Here is a 15,144-nt window from a genome sequence, read left to right on the forward strand (position 1 = left end):
ACTGGTACAATGAAAGATACATTGATCAATGGAACAGAATCAAGAATCCAGAAATCAACCCATCCACATACAGCCAACTGATTTTTGACAAAGTACCTAAATATATCACATGGGGAGGGGACAGTCTCTTCAACAGATGGTGCTGGCAGAACTGGAAAGTGATGTGCAAAAGATTGAAACAAGACCTTTACCTCACCCAAGATTATGAAGGCCATCAATGAAAAAATAGGGACAAATGTGAGGGCTCTAATTCAGGGAATACACAGACCACCAAACATTTTGAAAACTACACAAACAAAAGTAGATAAAATAGATGATTGGGACATACTAAAAATTAAAAACTTATGTGCATCAAAAATTTTCACCTGAAGAGTAAAAACGGAACCCACAGAATGGGAAAAAAATATTTTTCAATGACACATCAGACAAGGGACTCATTTCTAAAATATATAGGAAACTACAACACTTCTATAAGAAAAAGACAAATAACCCAATTAAAACATGGGCACAGGACATGAACAGACACTTCACCAAGGAAGAGATCCAGGCAGCCAACAAACATATTAAGAAATGTTCACGATCACTAGCCATTAAAGAGATGCAAATCAAAACAATAATGAGATATCATCTCAAACCAGCAATAACTGAAAAGATAAAAAAAAAAGTAGAGGACAATAAATGCTGGTGAAGATGTGGAAAGACTGGGGCGCTCCTGCACTGCTGGTGGGATTGCAAAATGGTCCAACCTCTCTGGAAAGCAATATGGCGCTTCCTCAGAAGGTTAGAAATACAAATACCTTTTGATCCAGCAATTCCTCTACTTGGTATTTACCCACAAGAAATACAAGCCATAACATGAGTAGATACATGCACACCAGTGTTCATAGCAGCACTACTTACAATAGCAAAAAGATACAGCTTAAGTGCCCACCAATGGAAGAATGGATAAATAAACTGTGGTACATACTCACAATGTAATGTTATGCTACCTTGAAGAACAACAAGGAAACTGTAAGCTATCACATAACATGGATGAAACTTGAGGACATTATGTTAAGTTAAATTAGTCACAAAAGGAGAAATACTGCATAGGATCACTACTGTAAAAGATTAAGAAAAACAACCTATGCTAAAGGAGGGAGATTCTTTGCTGGTTGGTTACTGGGACGTGGGTAGTGGGGTGAGGGGAGGGAGGGTAAGGTGGAGCACAGGGTAGGGGGACAATACACAAGAATGGGGAGGGGAATGGAAGTACAAAGCAAACGGGAGAACAATTAGACAGGCTTGTATGGGCTAAGTGGGACAGAGGTAAATAATGATGTATGCACAACCTTGGAACAATAGTGCTCTGAGATACAGGGATTGAGACATGGTTCGAATGGGCAAAAGGGAGAAAATAATGTTACAATGCTTGACTATCTTTTAAATCCTGGTTTCCCTTGCATACCATTATAAAATACACTTGAGAGGGAAACAAAGAAATAGCCAGAAATATCACCGTAGAAAGCTTGTAAGTCCGTCTTCTGCCTATAACTGATTGGACTACTTAAAATGGGGCTACAACGTGCCTAGGGAAGGAGGCTTCCTGTGGAGCCTATGCATTACATAAGACTATCATAGGTGGAACACTGAACCCCATTCAGAATCTTCAGAGGTGGGAAATTTCCACTTGAAAGGACAAGCAGACCAGCCTGGAACAGCTAGAAGAACAGAAGATACTTATTGAAAGAAAGACCTACAGGAAAAATACAAAACAGTAACAGCAGGCCAACTGACTACTACAAGTACAAGCACATTGCTTGCCCAGGAGACATCAAGGCAAGTGGTCAGGTCCCTTCAGAGCAAACCCCCTCCCAAGACTAAGACTCAATGGGAATACACGAGTAGACCCATGCTCTGACTAGTGACCATGCTGGTCACTGATAAGGGGAAGTGAGGGAAAAACAGCAATGAAGCTGCAAGCTAAGTTCAACCATGTTTAACACACTCCTGTGAACCCAGGTGGAGACCTGGTTGGCCAGCAGTGTGGCAAGACCTGGGGACTCCTGGGCCCAGAGTCAGTGACATAGACACAGAGGACTAAAGTGGAGAATGAAGCATCCAGCTGATAAGAAGAGAGGGAATATGTATCAGAACACCCACACTTACATACCCACTTGACCTGGCTTCAATGGCTGCATGATCAGAGCTTAACGAGAGGAAGAAAGAAGAGGAAAAAAAGAGTAATCTGAGACAATTTGATGAATTTGACCTACACCTATGGAAGCAGTAGCTCAAAAGAAGGTACAAATCTTTACAGCAAGGATCATTCCCACCTCCTTAATACCCAGGGCAGACAGGGATGGACAACTTGGACATTGGCTACCCAAAATAGGGGGGTGGAGGGGCTACAAAGCCAAGAAGTGACTGGCTGGTAAGCTTTCAAGAGGGAGCCAAGATCCAGAGGGCGCGGCGGAAGGTAGAATCTCCACTGAGTAGTATCCAATCTGTCTGTGCAGAACTGATGAAAGGAGATGGGGATAACACTCATGTGGTATAATAGTGAATAATTACTATCAGGACTGACTGTGAGGGTTGGAAATGTAAAGGTGGACATTTTGTAGCAAAAAGAGGGGTGTGGTTGACTTTGCAGTCCAGGAGCGGAGGTCCCTGGGACTATCAAGGGAGAAGAGCGGAGTGCGGGACACTACCACCCAGAGAAACAGTGATGCCAGAGATGGAGACAGAGACGATGACATGGAGAGATGGAGCAGTTGGGAACTCTAGACCCAGAGAGGGAGAGGGGATGTGTGCTGACAACTGGGAGGGGATGGGGGAACAGCCTTGCCGGGTATACCATTTGGTTAGTTGATGATGCATGGAGGGGATTATAACCATGGCAATGAAACAATATACAATAGGATGAATGTAAAGCTAAAGTTCTCACACGTAAACTATCACATAATTCATAATAAAACATTAAAAAAAAAAAAAAAAGATAATGGGGTTTTTCCACAATTTTTTTGAAGCTCCCTTATATTTAATGTAATGTTCTGTGGCTAGGATTTTCTGAATACTCATTTATGTGCCAGTCACTTGCCATATTTTTTACTCACTGTTTACATCAATGTGCATACTATTGTCCCTTAGTATACAGATATGAAAACAATGGCACAGGGAAATGAAATAATTCACCTAGGATCACGAAGAGCAAGGTAGAATGGAGATTCCAACTTCCGTGTCTGACTCCAAATCCCACAGGTTTAAGCCTCATTGTCTCCAAGCAACAAGAAAATGGGGCAGGGAAGAGTGAACAAGAAACAAAAAACAAAAAGCAACCGTGTGTATCATCTCATGCCCTCCGTGTGCAAGATAGTGAAACTTTCTGCCCCACGTAGTCCTCTAGGTTGGAGGAAGGTGAAGATGCTTGGAGCCTCGGCATTGTGGGTATAAGGATGATCTATAAGCTCCTCTGGTGTGCTCCCTAAGAGAAGGTTCAGCCCAAACCCAGGCCCTGAGGGAGGGATTGTCTGAATAGACTCAAGCAGGGCCTCCATGGAAGGGAAGATGTTAGGGCCCCTTCTTCAGCTCCCTCCAGACCTGGCAGGAGGAAGAATGAGCCGCCTCTGTACCCTCAGGCTCTCCCAGGATGACAGTGTGAGGGGGTAGGGGTGGACATAGGACTACTCAGAAGTGACCACAGTTACTCAGCAGCAGACTGGCCAGGAATAGCAGCCCGAACCGCCAGCTCCCTCACAGGCTTAGTGCATCCGGATGAAGTCATTTCTTCCCTGACTTGGGGGACCAGTGTGCCAGGCAGAGACGCCTCAGGAACCTATCTACCCTCCCCAGACACAAGAGCCTCGCCTGTGAAATGTTACTCTAATTCATGATCCAGGCAGCTACAAGCTTGGTAAATCTGCAATTTGGTTTGATTTTTTTTTTTTTTTCCTCTAAATTGTGGCCAGAATGTAAGTACCTTTTAATGCTTGGCTTTAGTAAAATTGATGACTGTTCTTGACTTTATAAAATGGCCTGAATTGGTTTGGTTTGTCTCCAGGATCTTTATGGCAAAATAGTCCAAAGATGAAGAATTTAAATTGCAACGACCTTTACCAGAGTCTGTTCCTTCTAAGAGTACTTGGAATGCATGAACTGCCTGAGCAATGCCAGAAAAAACAAGCGAGGTTCTCCAACCTCCTCATCCTAGCATCAGACAAAAGTCCGGCAGAACCAGACAATCCCAAACATTCCCCGACAGTAACTAACTGTGAGGCGTAGAGAGGGTGGGCCATCTGGCTAGTTGGTCTGACTCCCCTCTATCATCCCAGAAAGTGGGGTTACCCTGCAGATGTATCTTCGCTGCATTCACACAGACTGGCTTAGGGGTTTTGACTGACAAAGAAAACACTTGGGTAGAGGGAGCTATCTCCGATGATCTGGTTCAGTCGGAGATTTATGGCTTACTTCTGTGAGCCTGGAACATATCACTTCAGCTCCTAGATCTGTATCCCGTAACATAATCGTCTAAATGAGGAGACCAGTTGAGACACTCTCTGTGGTCCTCAGGTCTAATGCCCCGGCTGTGTTAGCCACCCAGTGGATTTAAGCCTTTTTTTGATTAGTCTGCAAAAGAATCCAACAGGCCCTGGTAAAGTGATTGGAATCTGAGGCCATGAAATCCTCCCCCAATTCTCCAAAAGAGGTCTTTGGGTTAAATGACATAGACCAGTCATTCTAAAGCTTTATTGTGCAGGAGATTTATCTAAGGAACATACTGAAAATGCAGATTCCAGGGCTCCACCCCCTGCAGTTTCTGATTCAACAAGTCTGGGTTTGAGCCCAGAAATCTGCATTCTGGAAAAGTTCCATAGGGGATTCAGATTTAGGTGGTTCAGAAAGCCTGACTTTGAGAAACACTGATATAGGAAATTAGGTCAAGTAGTTATTCAGCCTGAAAAGGGTCCCTTTGTGGGGAGAGTCACAGAATGTAACTAGGAGATGTTCTCCTGGGAGGATCCCAAACAATGATCTGCACAACTGTTATTTATTGAGTGCTTATTATACAGCAGGCTAAGCATTCGATACGCAGTATCTTACTGGAGTTCTGGTGTGGTGCTATAGAATAGGCACTGAACTGCTAACCACAAAGTCAGTGGTTCAAACCCATCCACCCGTCACTTCTAGGAAATCCTACACAGGGTCCCTGTGATTTGGAACAGACTCGTGGCACTTAACAACAACAACAACAACAATCTTCTAAGATTGGGGTACTAGTCTTTATCCCATTTCACTCCTAAGGAGATCAGCGCTCAGAGAGGTTGGTCAACGGCAAGGCCTGTATTTAATCATGACCACCTAATGGCAGAGTCCTTAACCCTGAGAGGTCCTGGTGCTATGAAAGAATCCTACTGAATCTTGCTGAGACCCAAAACAGATAGGTCCTAGGTCCAGGAGGAACTGCAAGGACACACATGCAAGGACTGGCTCCCTGCCCTCAGCAGGATATCATGAGGGAAAGACATAGGGAGCCCCACCTTCACCTCAGGAAAGTTGAGCCTCCAGCTAAATCCCCCACTAGACATGCATGTGAATTGAATTTCAAAGATCAAGCATCCAGAACTCCTGAATCAGCACTGAAAAAAAAAGCAAACACCTAAGATGAGAGTGTGCTCTGTAGTGGTTCTCACTGTTGCTGGGTCAATTCTGCCTCATAAGGAAGACCCTGACCCTGTCAGGTGAAGGGGAGCTGCCCTGTGGGTGCTCAGGGCTGGAAATCTTTTCAGAAACTGTCTACTGTGTCTTTCTCCCATGGAACAGCTGGTGGTCACAGGCCCTAGGTTTTCAGTGGGCAGTTGGGCATTTGGTCGCTTCATAAACAAGGCACCCATTCAGAAAATTCTCCCCAAAAACCAGAATACAAAATTTAAAGTAAACCAACAATAACCACAATGACCCAAATTCAACAAAAATAGTAAAACACACAAAATCACAAGAAGGACCTATCGAAAGCAAAACAGAAAGAAGAGGAAATGTCTCCTATGGAGGCTAGACCAAAGAAAGAATTGATCGTTTTCAGACTATAGTACTAAATGTATTTAATGAAAGTTTAAAAAAAAAAACATAGAGAAAGCAAACTAGCAGAAATCAGGAAACAGAGGACAAAATGAGATTTCAAAAGAAAACTAAAAACATCAAAGAAACAAAGAGAAAGACTAGAACTAAAGAATAAAGCAGCTGAGTTAGTAAAAGCAAGAAAAGTGCTCAACAATAGAGTTGAACAGATAGAAACAGAATAAAAGAAACTAGAAGACAAAATAATTGAATTATCAAGTCTCTAGAGAAATAGGAGAAAAGAATAAAGAAAAGCAAATAAACCTAATGGAAATACGGGATTCAAGAAAAAAAATCTAACATTAGAATTATTGGAATCCTAGGCTGTACTATACAGACTGCAAAGCCATTTGAACTGCAAGGTCGGTGGTTCAAGCTCACCAGTCACTCCTCGGAAACCCTATATAGGGTCGCTATGGGTCGGAACCCACTCAACGACCCTTAACAACAACAACAAGAGTACTATTGCTCTAGTAGCGTAGTGTTTACAAAACGGGCTGTTAATCTCACGGTCAGCAGTTTGAAACTACCAGCTGTTATGCGGAAGAAAGATGAGGCTTTCTGCTCCCATAAAGATTTATAGCCTCGGAAACCTTGTACAGAGTCGCTATGAGTCAGAATCGACTCCATAGCACATAACTACAACAGCAATAAAGATAAAGAAATAATAATCCAAGAGATAAACAGAGAAAACTTTCCAGACTTGAACAGAAAACCAAGCCTACAAATACAAGAAACTACACACATCCCAAATAACACATTTACGTTGTTAGATTTCTTGACTGCTTCTTCCTTGAGTGTTTATATTGGATCCAAACAAAATGAAGTCTTCAGCAATTTATTTATTGGCCAGTGGTAAAGATTCTTCTTTCTTTACATTGAAGTGCAGCCCATAACGAAGGCTTTGCTCTTTGATCTTTATCATTACGTATTTTAAGTCCTCTTCACTTTCAGCAAGCAAGGTTGTATCATCTGCATATCACAGGTTGTTAGTGAGTCTTCCTCCAATCCTGATGCAAAATACTTCATATAATGCAGTTTCTCTGATTTTTTCTTAAGTGTACAGTTTGATTAAGTAAGGTAAAAGAATACAACCCTGGCACACACCTTTCCTAATTTTAAACCATTCAGTGTTCCCTTGTTCTGTTCAAACAACTGCCTCCTGATCTGTGTACAGATTCCTCATGAACACAATTAAGTGTTCCTGAATACTCATTCTCCGCAATGTTGTAAATAACTTTTCATGATCCACACAGTAAAAATGTCTTTATAAAGTAAACATCTGCCTGGTATTTTCTGCTTTCAGCCAAGATCAATCTGACACCAGCCATTAACATCCCTTGTTCCATGTCCCTGTCTGAATCTGACTTGACTCTCGGGCAGTTCCTTGTCAATGTACTGTTTCATCCATTTTTTAATTATCTTTAGCAAAATTTTACTTGCATGTGATATTAATGATATTGTTAGATGATTTCTGTATTCCACTGAGTCATCTCTCTTTGGAATGGGCACAAATATGGATTGCTTTCAATCAGTTGGCCAGGTAGCCAGGTAGCTGTCTTCCAAATTTTTTGGCATAGACGAGTGAGTGCCTCCAGTGCTGCATCAGTTTGTTTAAAGATTTCAATTTGTAGTTTATCAATTCCTAGAGTCTAGTTCTTTGACAATGCCTTCAATGTATCTTGGACTTCTTCTTTCGGTACCATTGGCTCTTGCTCGTATGCTCTCTTGAAATAGTTGTACATTGTCCATTTCTTTTTGGTACCATGACATTGTGTTCCTTCCAGATTCTTTTGATGTTTTCTGCATCATTCAATATTTTGCCCACAGAATCCTTCAATATTACAAGACAAGGCTTCAATTTTTTCTTCAATTCTTTCATAGTGTTTTTCCTTTTGGTTTTCTAACTCCAGGTCTTTGCACATTTTATTATAAGACTGACTGTCTTCTTGGGCTGCCTTTTGAAATGTTCTGTTCAGTTCTTTCACTTCTTCATTACTTCCATTTGCTTTAGCATCTCTATGCTGGAGAACAAAGAGTCTCTTCTGACATCCATATTAGTCATTTCCTTCTTTCTTGTCTTTTTAATGGCTTTTTGCTTTCTCCCTGAATGATGTTCTTGATGTCATCCTACAAGTCCTCTGGTCTTTGGTCATTAGTGTCTAATGCATCAAATCTGTTCTTGGAATGATCTATAAATTCATATGGGATATGTTCAAGGTCAAAGTTTGACTCTCATAGACTTTAATTTTCTTCAGTTTCAGCTTGAACTTGTATAAGAACAATTGATAGTCAGTTCCACAGTCTGCCCCTGGCCTGGATTTTGCTGGTGATATGAAGCTGTTCCACTATCTCTTCTCACAAATGTTGTCAACTTGATGTCTTTATAAGCCATCTGGTAAAGTCTGTGTATAGTAAACATTTATGTTGTTTTTTAAAGGTATTTGTAATGAATAAGTCATTGGACTTGCAAAATTCTATCATGCAATCTCCAGCATCGTTTCTATCACCAAGGCCATAGTTTCCAACTACGGATTTTTTTTTTTTTTTCAACATTTGCATTTCAATCACCAGTAATTATCAATACATCTTGATTACATGTTTGATTAATTTCAGGCTTGTAGTTGATAGAGCTCTTCAACTTCATCAGTGGCTTTAGCAGTCGGTACATAAGTTTGAATAACAGTGGTATTAACTGGCCTTTCTTGTAGCCGTATTGATATTACCCTATTACAGACAGTATTATGCTTCAAGATAGATCTTGAAATGTTCTTTTTGATGATGAATGCAAAGCATTTTCCTCTTCAATTGGTTATTTTCAGCATAATAAACCATGCGACTGTCAGAGTCTAAATAGCCACAATCCAATTCAGTTCACTAATGCCTAGGACATTGATGTTTATGTGTCCCATTTCATTTTTGATAACTTCCAATTTTCTTAGAGTCATACTTCATACATTCCATATTCTGATTACTTATGTCTGTATGCTGTTTCTCCTCATTTGGAGTTGTGCCCCATCAGTAAATGAAGATCTCTAAGTCTTTACTCTATTCGCATCATCATGGTCAACTGTACTCTGAGGAGGCAGCTCTTCCCCAGTCATATTTTGAGTGCATTTCAACCCAAGGGTCTCATTTTCCAGGATTATATCTGACAATATTCTGGTGCTATTCATAACATTCCAATATTCACTATTCTGGTGCTATGTGACAGTGTTCCACTATTATTTACAAGGTTTTCAGTGGCTAAGCATGGAGAAGCAGTCCGCCTGCTCTTCTTCCTAGTCTGTCTTGGTCTGGAGACTCAGCTGAAGCCTGTCCACCATGGGTGACCCTGCTTATATTTAAAACATTGGTGGCATAGCCTCCAGCATCACAGCAACACACAAGGCACCACAACATGACCAACTGACAGACCATTACATCAAAAGTAATTGACGATGTTATCAAAATATTGCCAATAACAGCATTAAAAAAAGTTCAGGACTAGACTGCTACATTGGCGAATTCCAGCAAACATTCAGAGAAGAGTTGACACCAATTCTACTCCACCTCTTCAAAAACATGTATGATGAAAGAATACTACCGAACTTTTTCTATGAAGCTAGCATAACCCTGATATCTAAACCAGGCCAAGACGTAACAAAAAGGGGAACTTACAGGCCAATATCCCTCATGAGTCCTGGTGTGGCGCTGCAGGATAGTGTACTGTGCTGCTAGGTTGGTGATTTAAACCCACCAGCTGCTCCTCAGTAACCCTATACAGGGTTGTTATTTGTCAGAACCGACTCTACAGCAATTAACACAACAATCCCTTGTGAACATAGATACAAAAATCTTCAACAAAATTCTAGCCAACAGACTTCAGCAACGTATCAAAAACCATCATACACCCTGATTAAGTGGGATTCATTCCAGGATTACAAATGTGACTCAACATTATAAAATCAATCAGTGTAATCCACCACATACATAAAGCAAAGGAAAAGAACCAAAGGATTATATTAGTTGCTATAGAATAAAAATTTGATAAAATTCAACACCCTTTCCTGATAAAAATTCTCAAGAAAAATAGAAACAAAAGGGAAATTTCTCATTAAGGGCATATATGTACTTAATGGATTATTGTTGAGAGTCTTCCCTTTGAGAACAGGACCAAGACTAGGATGCCCATTGTCACCACTGCTAACCAAAAGGTCGGCAGTTCAAACCCAACAGTCACTCTAAGGGAGAAAGATGAGGCTGTCTTCTCCTGTAAAGATATATAGTTTTGGATATCCTAAATAAGGTTATTATGAGTTGGAATCGAGTTGTTGCCAGTAGGTTTAATCAACACTGTACTGGAAGCCCTAACCAAAGTAGTAAGGTAAGAAAGAGAAGTGTAAGGTATTCACATCAGAAAGGAAGAAGTAAAATTATCTCTATTTGCAGATGGCATGATTCTATATGTGTGTGTGTGTTGTGTGCTGTCAAGGCAGTTCTGACCCATAGTGACCCTGTATAGGGTTTCCAAGGAGCAACTGGTGAGCTTGAACCACTGACCTTGTGCTTCAAACTGACTTTGCAATCTAGCACATTAACCCACAGTGCCACACCAGGACTCTGATTCTATACATTGTTGTTGTGAAGTGCTGTCGAGTTGGTTCCGATCCATAGTGACCCTATATAGGGTTTCCAAGGAGCAGCTGGTGAGCTTGAACTGCCAACCTTGCAGTTCAAATGGCTTTGCAATCTGGCACATTAACCCACAGCGCCACATCAGGACTCCGATTCTATACATGTTGTTGTTGTCAAGTGCTGTCAAGTCGATTCCGACCCAGTGACCCTGTATAGGGTTTCCAAAGAGCAGCTGGTAAGCTTGAACCTCCGACCTTGAAGGCACTAAATATTGTACAGGATAACTACTGAAACAAATAGAAGAATTAGCAATATACAAGATCAGCATACAGAAATCAGTTGGGTTTATCTACACTAATAAAGACTACTCCAAAAAAGAAATCAAGAAAACAATATTATTTAAAATAGCCTCTAAATCAAGAAAATACCTAGGAATTAACCTAACCAGGCATAGAAGGTCAGTACAATGAAAATTATAGAACATTACTACGAGATAGTAAAAGGGAAAAATGGAAAGATATCCCATGCTCATGTATTGGAAGGCTTATATATATAGTGAAATACGTCAGTTCTACCTAAAGTGACCTACAGATACAATGCAATCCTGGTACAAATCCCAACATTCTTTACTGAAATGAAAAAACTAATGACCAATATCATATGGAAAGAAAAGAAACCCCAAATAGCCAAAGCAATCTTGAAGAAACCATCAGAGCAGGAGGCTTCACACTCCCTAAAATCCAAACATACTATACAACCATGGAACCAAAACAGACACACGAAGCAGTGGAATGAAATTGGGAACTCAGAATTAAACCTCGTCATCTCTGGACAACTGATTTTCGACAAGGGGCCAAAGTTCATTCAGTGGGACAGAAACAGACTCTTTAAAATGGTCCTGGCAAAGCTGGGTATCCATCTGCAGAAAAACAGGATGCATACCTCACACCATACACAACAACGAACTCAACATAGGTCAAAGACCTAAATGTCAAACCTACAACCAAAAAAATTCTTTGAACAAAACGTAAGGAGAAAACTATGGGACCTAATCTTCTATAGAAATAAGATAACAAACATAATAAATGCTCAAATAGGAGAAGACAAAGATAAATGGGACCTCATACAAATTAAAAATCTATTTTCATTAAAAGACTTTACTGAAAAGTAAATAGGCAACCTACACACTGGGGTTGGGGGAAATCTTCAGAAATGATTTAATATAATAAGGAGTTAATCTAGAGTAAAATGCTGCAACAACAAATCAAACAATCACAAAATGGGCAAAGAATATGAAGAGTCTTCACCAAAGAGGATATTCAAGCAGCCAACAAGCATACAAAATGGCATTTATGATCATTCACCATTCGGAAGAGGTAAAACAAAGTTACAGGGCAATGCCATCATACCTCAGCAAAAATGACACTGATGAAAAAAAAAACACATCAAAACCAGATGGCAATCAATGTTGGTGAAGCTATGGGAAGATTGGAACCCTTGCTGTGGGACTATAAAATGGTACAACCACCATGGAAAATAGTATGGTGCTTTCTACAAAACTATAAAGAGAACTACCCCATGATGCAGCAACCCCATTCCTAGGTATATACCATAAACCCACGGCCACCGAGCTGCTCCCAGCTCCTAGTACCCCTACAGGGTTACCAAGGCTGTGATCTTTATGGAAGCAGATTACGGCATCTTTCTCGCTCAGAGCGTTCCACATTATAGTTACCTCACTTAAAATCTATAGCAATGGCTTTCAGCGGCTCTCCCTACTTGCACCCCTGCAAAAAAAGAAAGAATCCTAGCTACAATCTCAGGAGGTAAGAGCTACTCTGGTTTGGTGGTGAGAGAGAGAAAGAGGCAAAACCCTACCTCCTCATTGGTTCCTCTCATCTTGCCCCTGAAGGCATTTCCAGAGGTCCGGTTCTTTAACCAGTACATCTCAAAATGTTCTAGAGCACAATATATTTACTTTCTAAATGATTTTAGGAAGTTTAACGAAATTGTTTGAAATAATAGCTATTACTTCTAAGGATAAAGCATTGTTTTCCTATGTAGCACAATTTTGTACCTCAGAGCTACTGCTGGTTTGATTCCAGACCACCTCGCATATCCCAGCAAGGTGAGTCACAAAGTTCAAGGTTTTCCAGTGCATAAAAATTACGTTTATATTATACTATTATCAGTTGCGCCATCATTGTTGTTAGGTGCTGTCAAGTTGATTCCAACTCATAGTGACCCTATGAACAAAATAACGAAATACTACACAGTCCTGAGCCATCCTCTGTTCCCGTCGTTAAGTTTGAACCCATTGTTACACTTGAGCCCATTGCTGCTGCCACTGTGCCAATTCATCTTATGGGGGTCTTCATCTTTTTCACTGACGTTCTACTTTACCAAGCGTGATGTCCCTCTCCAAGCATGTGCCATTGCTGGTGTTGTTTAGTGCCATCAAGTTGGTTCTGACTCATAGTGACTCTGACTCATAGGGTTTCCAAGGAGCTGCTGGTGAGCTTGAACTGCCGAGCTTGCGATTCAAACCGACTTTGCAGTCTAGCGCATTAACCCACAGTGTTACACCAGGATGTGCCGTAGAAATATTGTGAAAATTCCCAAAACGTGACATGGAGACACGAAGTGAATACATCCTATTAGAAAAGCAGCAGTTGCCATGACCTTCAATTTGGTAAAACAACAATAAACGCAGTATCTGTAAAGTGCAATAAAGCTAAGCACCCTAAAATGAGGTATGTGTGTTTAGCAAATCTATCTGTAAATGAGCACTGAAAATACAATTAGATAAACATGAGGACTTCAGAAAGAGCATAGGAAAAATTCATTATTTTTTAATTCCATTTTTCCATTAACTTTTTGAAGATCCCCTCATATATACAATATCATGTCACAAACAACTATAGAGGAAGTTGCTGACTTAGTGGTACATGTTGCATAAAACACTTTTGCCCTGGGTCACTGAGCTAAGAGAGTCATCCTTAATGGTCTTATTTCACAGAAGAGCTCAAGCAGTACTTTGCACCTAATTCTAGCCTGGATGTTGTGTCTCCTCACTTCTGACACTGGCTCTCACAAACTTGGGCAAATCACTGCCTTCTCTTGGCCTCTGCTTATTCATTTCTATCTAAAAACTCCATTTCTGAGATTCTGTTATCTGTCTCCCCTGGAGGGCATTACTCTCTAGCTACCAAGAAGACTCCAAATATGTAACTTTAGAGAAATGGAAAAAAGATTGAAACAGCATCTGTAAATTGGATTCTCATAAGTAGGCTACATTTTAGGATTCTCTTTTGAGTGTCCTCACAGCTTCCCCTCCCTCCGTGTTTCCATGTTAGAAAGGAGAAAGGTCGCTTCCAGGAGGGAACAGGGTGCTTCACTTGGCTCTAAATGTCAGCCGGGCTACCAGGGAGGAGCCAGCCTCAAGCACAAAGCTCCATACAAGCTTGGATGGGGTTCTCAGGCCTTCAGGTCAAAGAGATGCACAAACTGCAAAACTGGGTTTATTGGGTGATGTGTGTTGGTTTGGGGGTTGTTGGAGAGCACACTGGCACAGTGGTGAAAGGAGAAACTAGCATCGTAAAGGAGGCCACCTAAGAAGTCCAAAGATTCAAACTTGGGCCAAGTTTCTTGAGCTCACATTGGCCTACATGCCCCCAACCCCATCCCCTAACCACAGGTGGTGCTAAGGGTTCCGATCATTTACAAACCTCTTGAGGTTTGGTCCAGGTACTCTGCAGCCACAAGGCAGTTTCACTGAGCTAACTACTCACGTCCTTTCTGAAGGAAGGATGCCACTCCCCAGTACTTCATCTTGAACTTGGCAGGGTCCTCAGTGTCTGTAAAGGTGCCCACCATGTCTGCGCACACATCCCAGTTGCTGCAAAAGTCAAAATGGTCCTGAGCCAGGCGCAAGTTCTCCTCATCCCATCCCCTCACCCCTTTATCTCCCTTCATTCCGGCGCTCCCTTCCCTCCCCAGCCAGTAAGTCTGAGGGCCCGGCGACTGCGAGCGCAAAGCGTGCAGCCTCCCAGAGGCACTGACTTCAAAAGGCGGACTCGGCCCTTGGCCGTGGCGCTCATCTGGCCGCTCTCGTCCACGGAGAATTCGGCTATAATGTTGTCCTGCAGAAAAAGGCCTTCGGGGTCCTTCTTAGCCATGGCGTACCAGGTACCGGAGAACTGTGCAAAAGGCGAGAACGAAGGTTTGGGGTCCAGGCCTGAGCAGTCTAGGGAGTCAGAGGAAAGGGGGACGGGAGACCAGGCTCACAGGGACCGATACCTACGCGCGCCTTGTCGAAGTTCTCCTTCACTCGGAAGGTGCTCACGCGGCAGTCGCGCTCCGCCCGGCCACTGCCCAGCGCCGCCAGCAGCACCAGCATCCACACCCACTCCATCCTGCCCAGAAGACCGCCCT

At 41.8% G+C, this 15,144-nt stretch overlaps 1 protein-coding gene across 1 annotated transcript in view; it reads right to left on the reverse strand.

The window, feature by feature from the left end:
• RBP4 (retinol binding protein 4, plasma) overlaps positions 1-15,144 on the reverse strand; it is a 19,702-nt gene extending 4,558 nt beyond the window's left edge. Inside the window, exons 1-3 of the mRNA XM_006831151.1 lie at positions 15,014-15,144; positions 14,773-14,909; positions 14,502-14,608 (exon numbers count right to left, since the gene is read on the reverse strand). Coding sequence (XP_006831214.1) covers positions 14,502-14,608; positions 14,773-14,909; positions 15,014-15,124 — 355 coding nt within the window. The 5' untranslated portion in view covers positions 15,125-15,144. The remainder of the gene's footprint in view (positions 1-14,501; positions 14,609-14,772; positions 14,910-15,013) is intronic.

Source organism: Chrysochloris asiatica, unplaced genomic scaffold, assembly GCF_000296735.1.
Source record: "Chrysochloris asiatica unplaced genomic scaffold, ChrAsi1.0 scaffold00003, whole genome shotgun sequence".
Lineage (NCBI taxonomy): Eukaryota > Metazoa > Chordata > Mammalia > Afrosoricida > Chrysochloridae > Chrysochloris > Chrysochloris asiatica.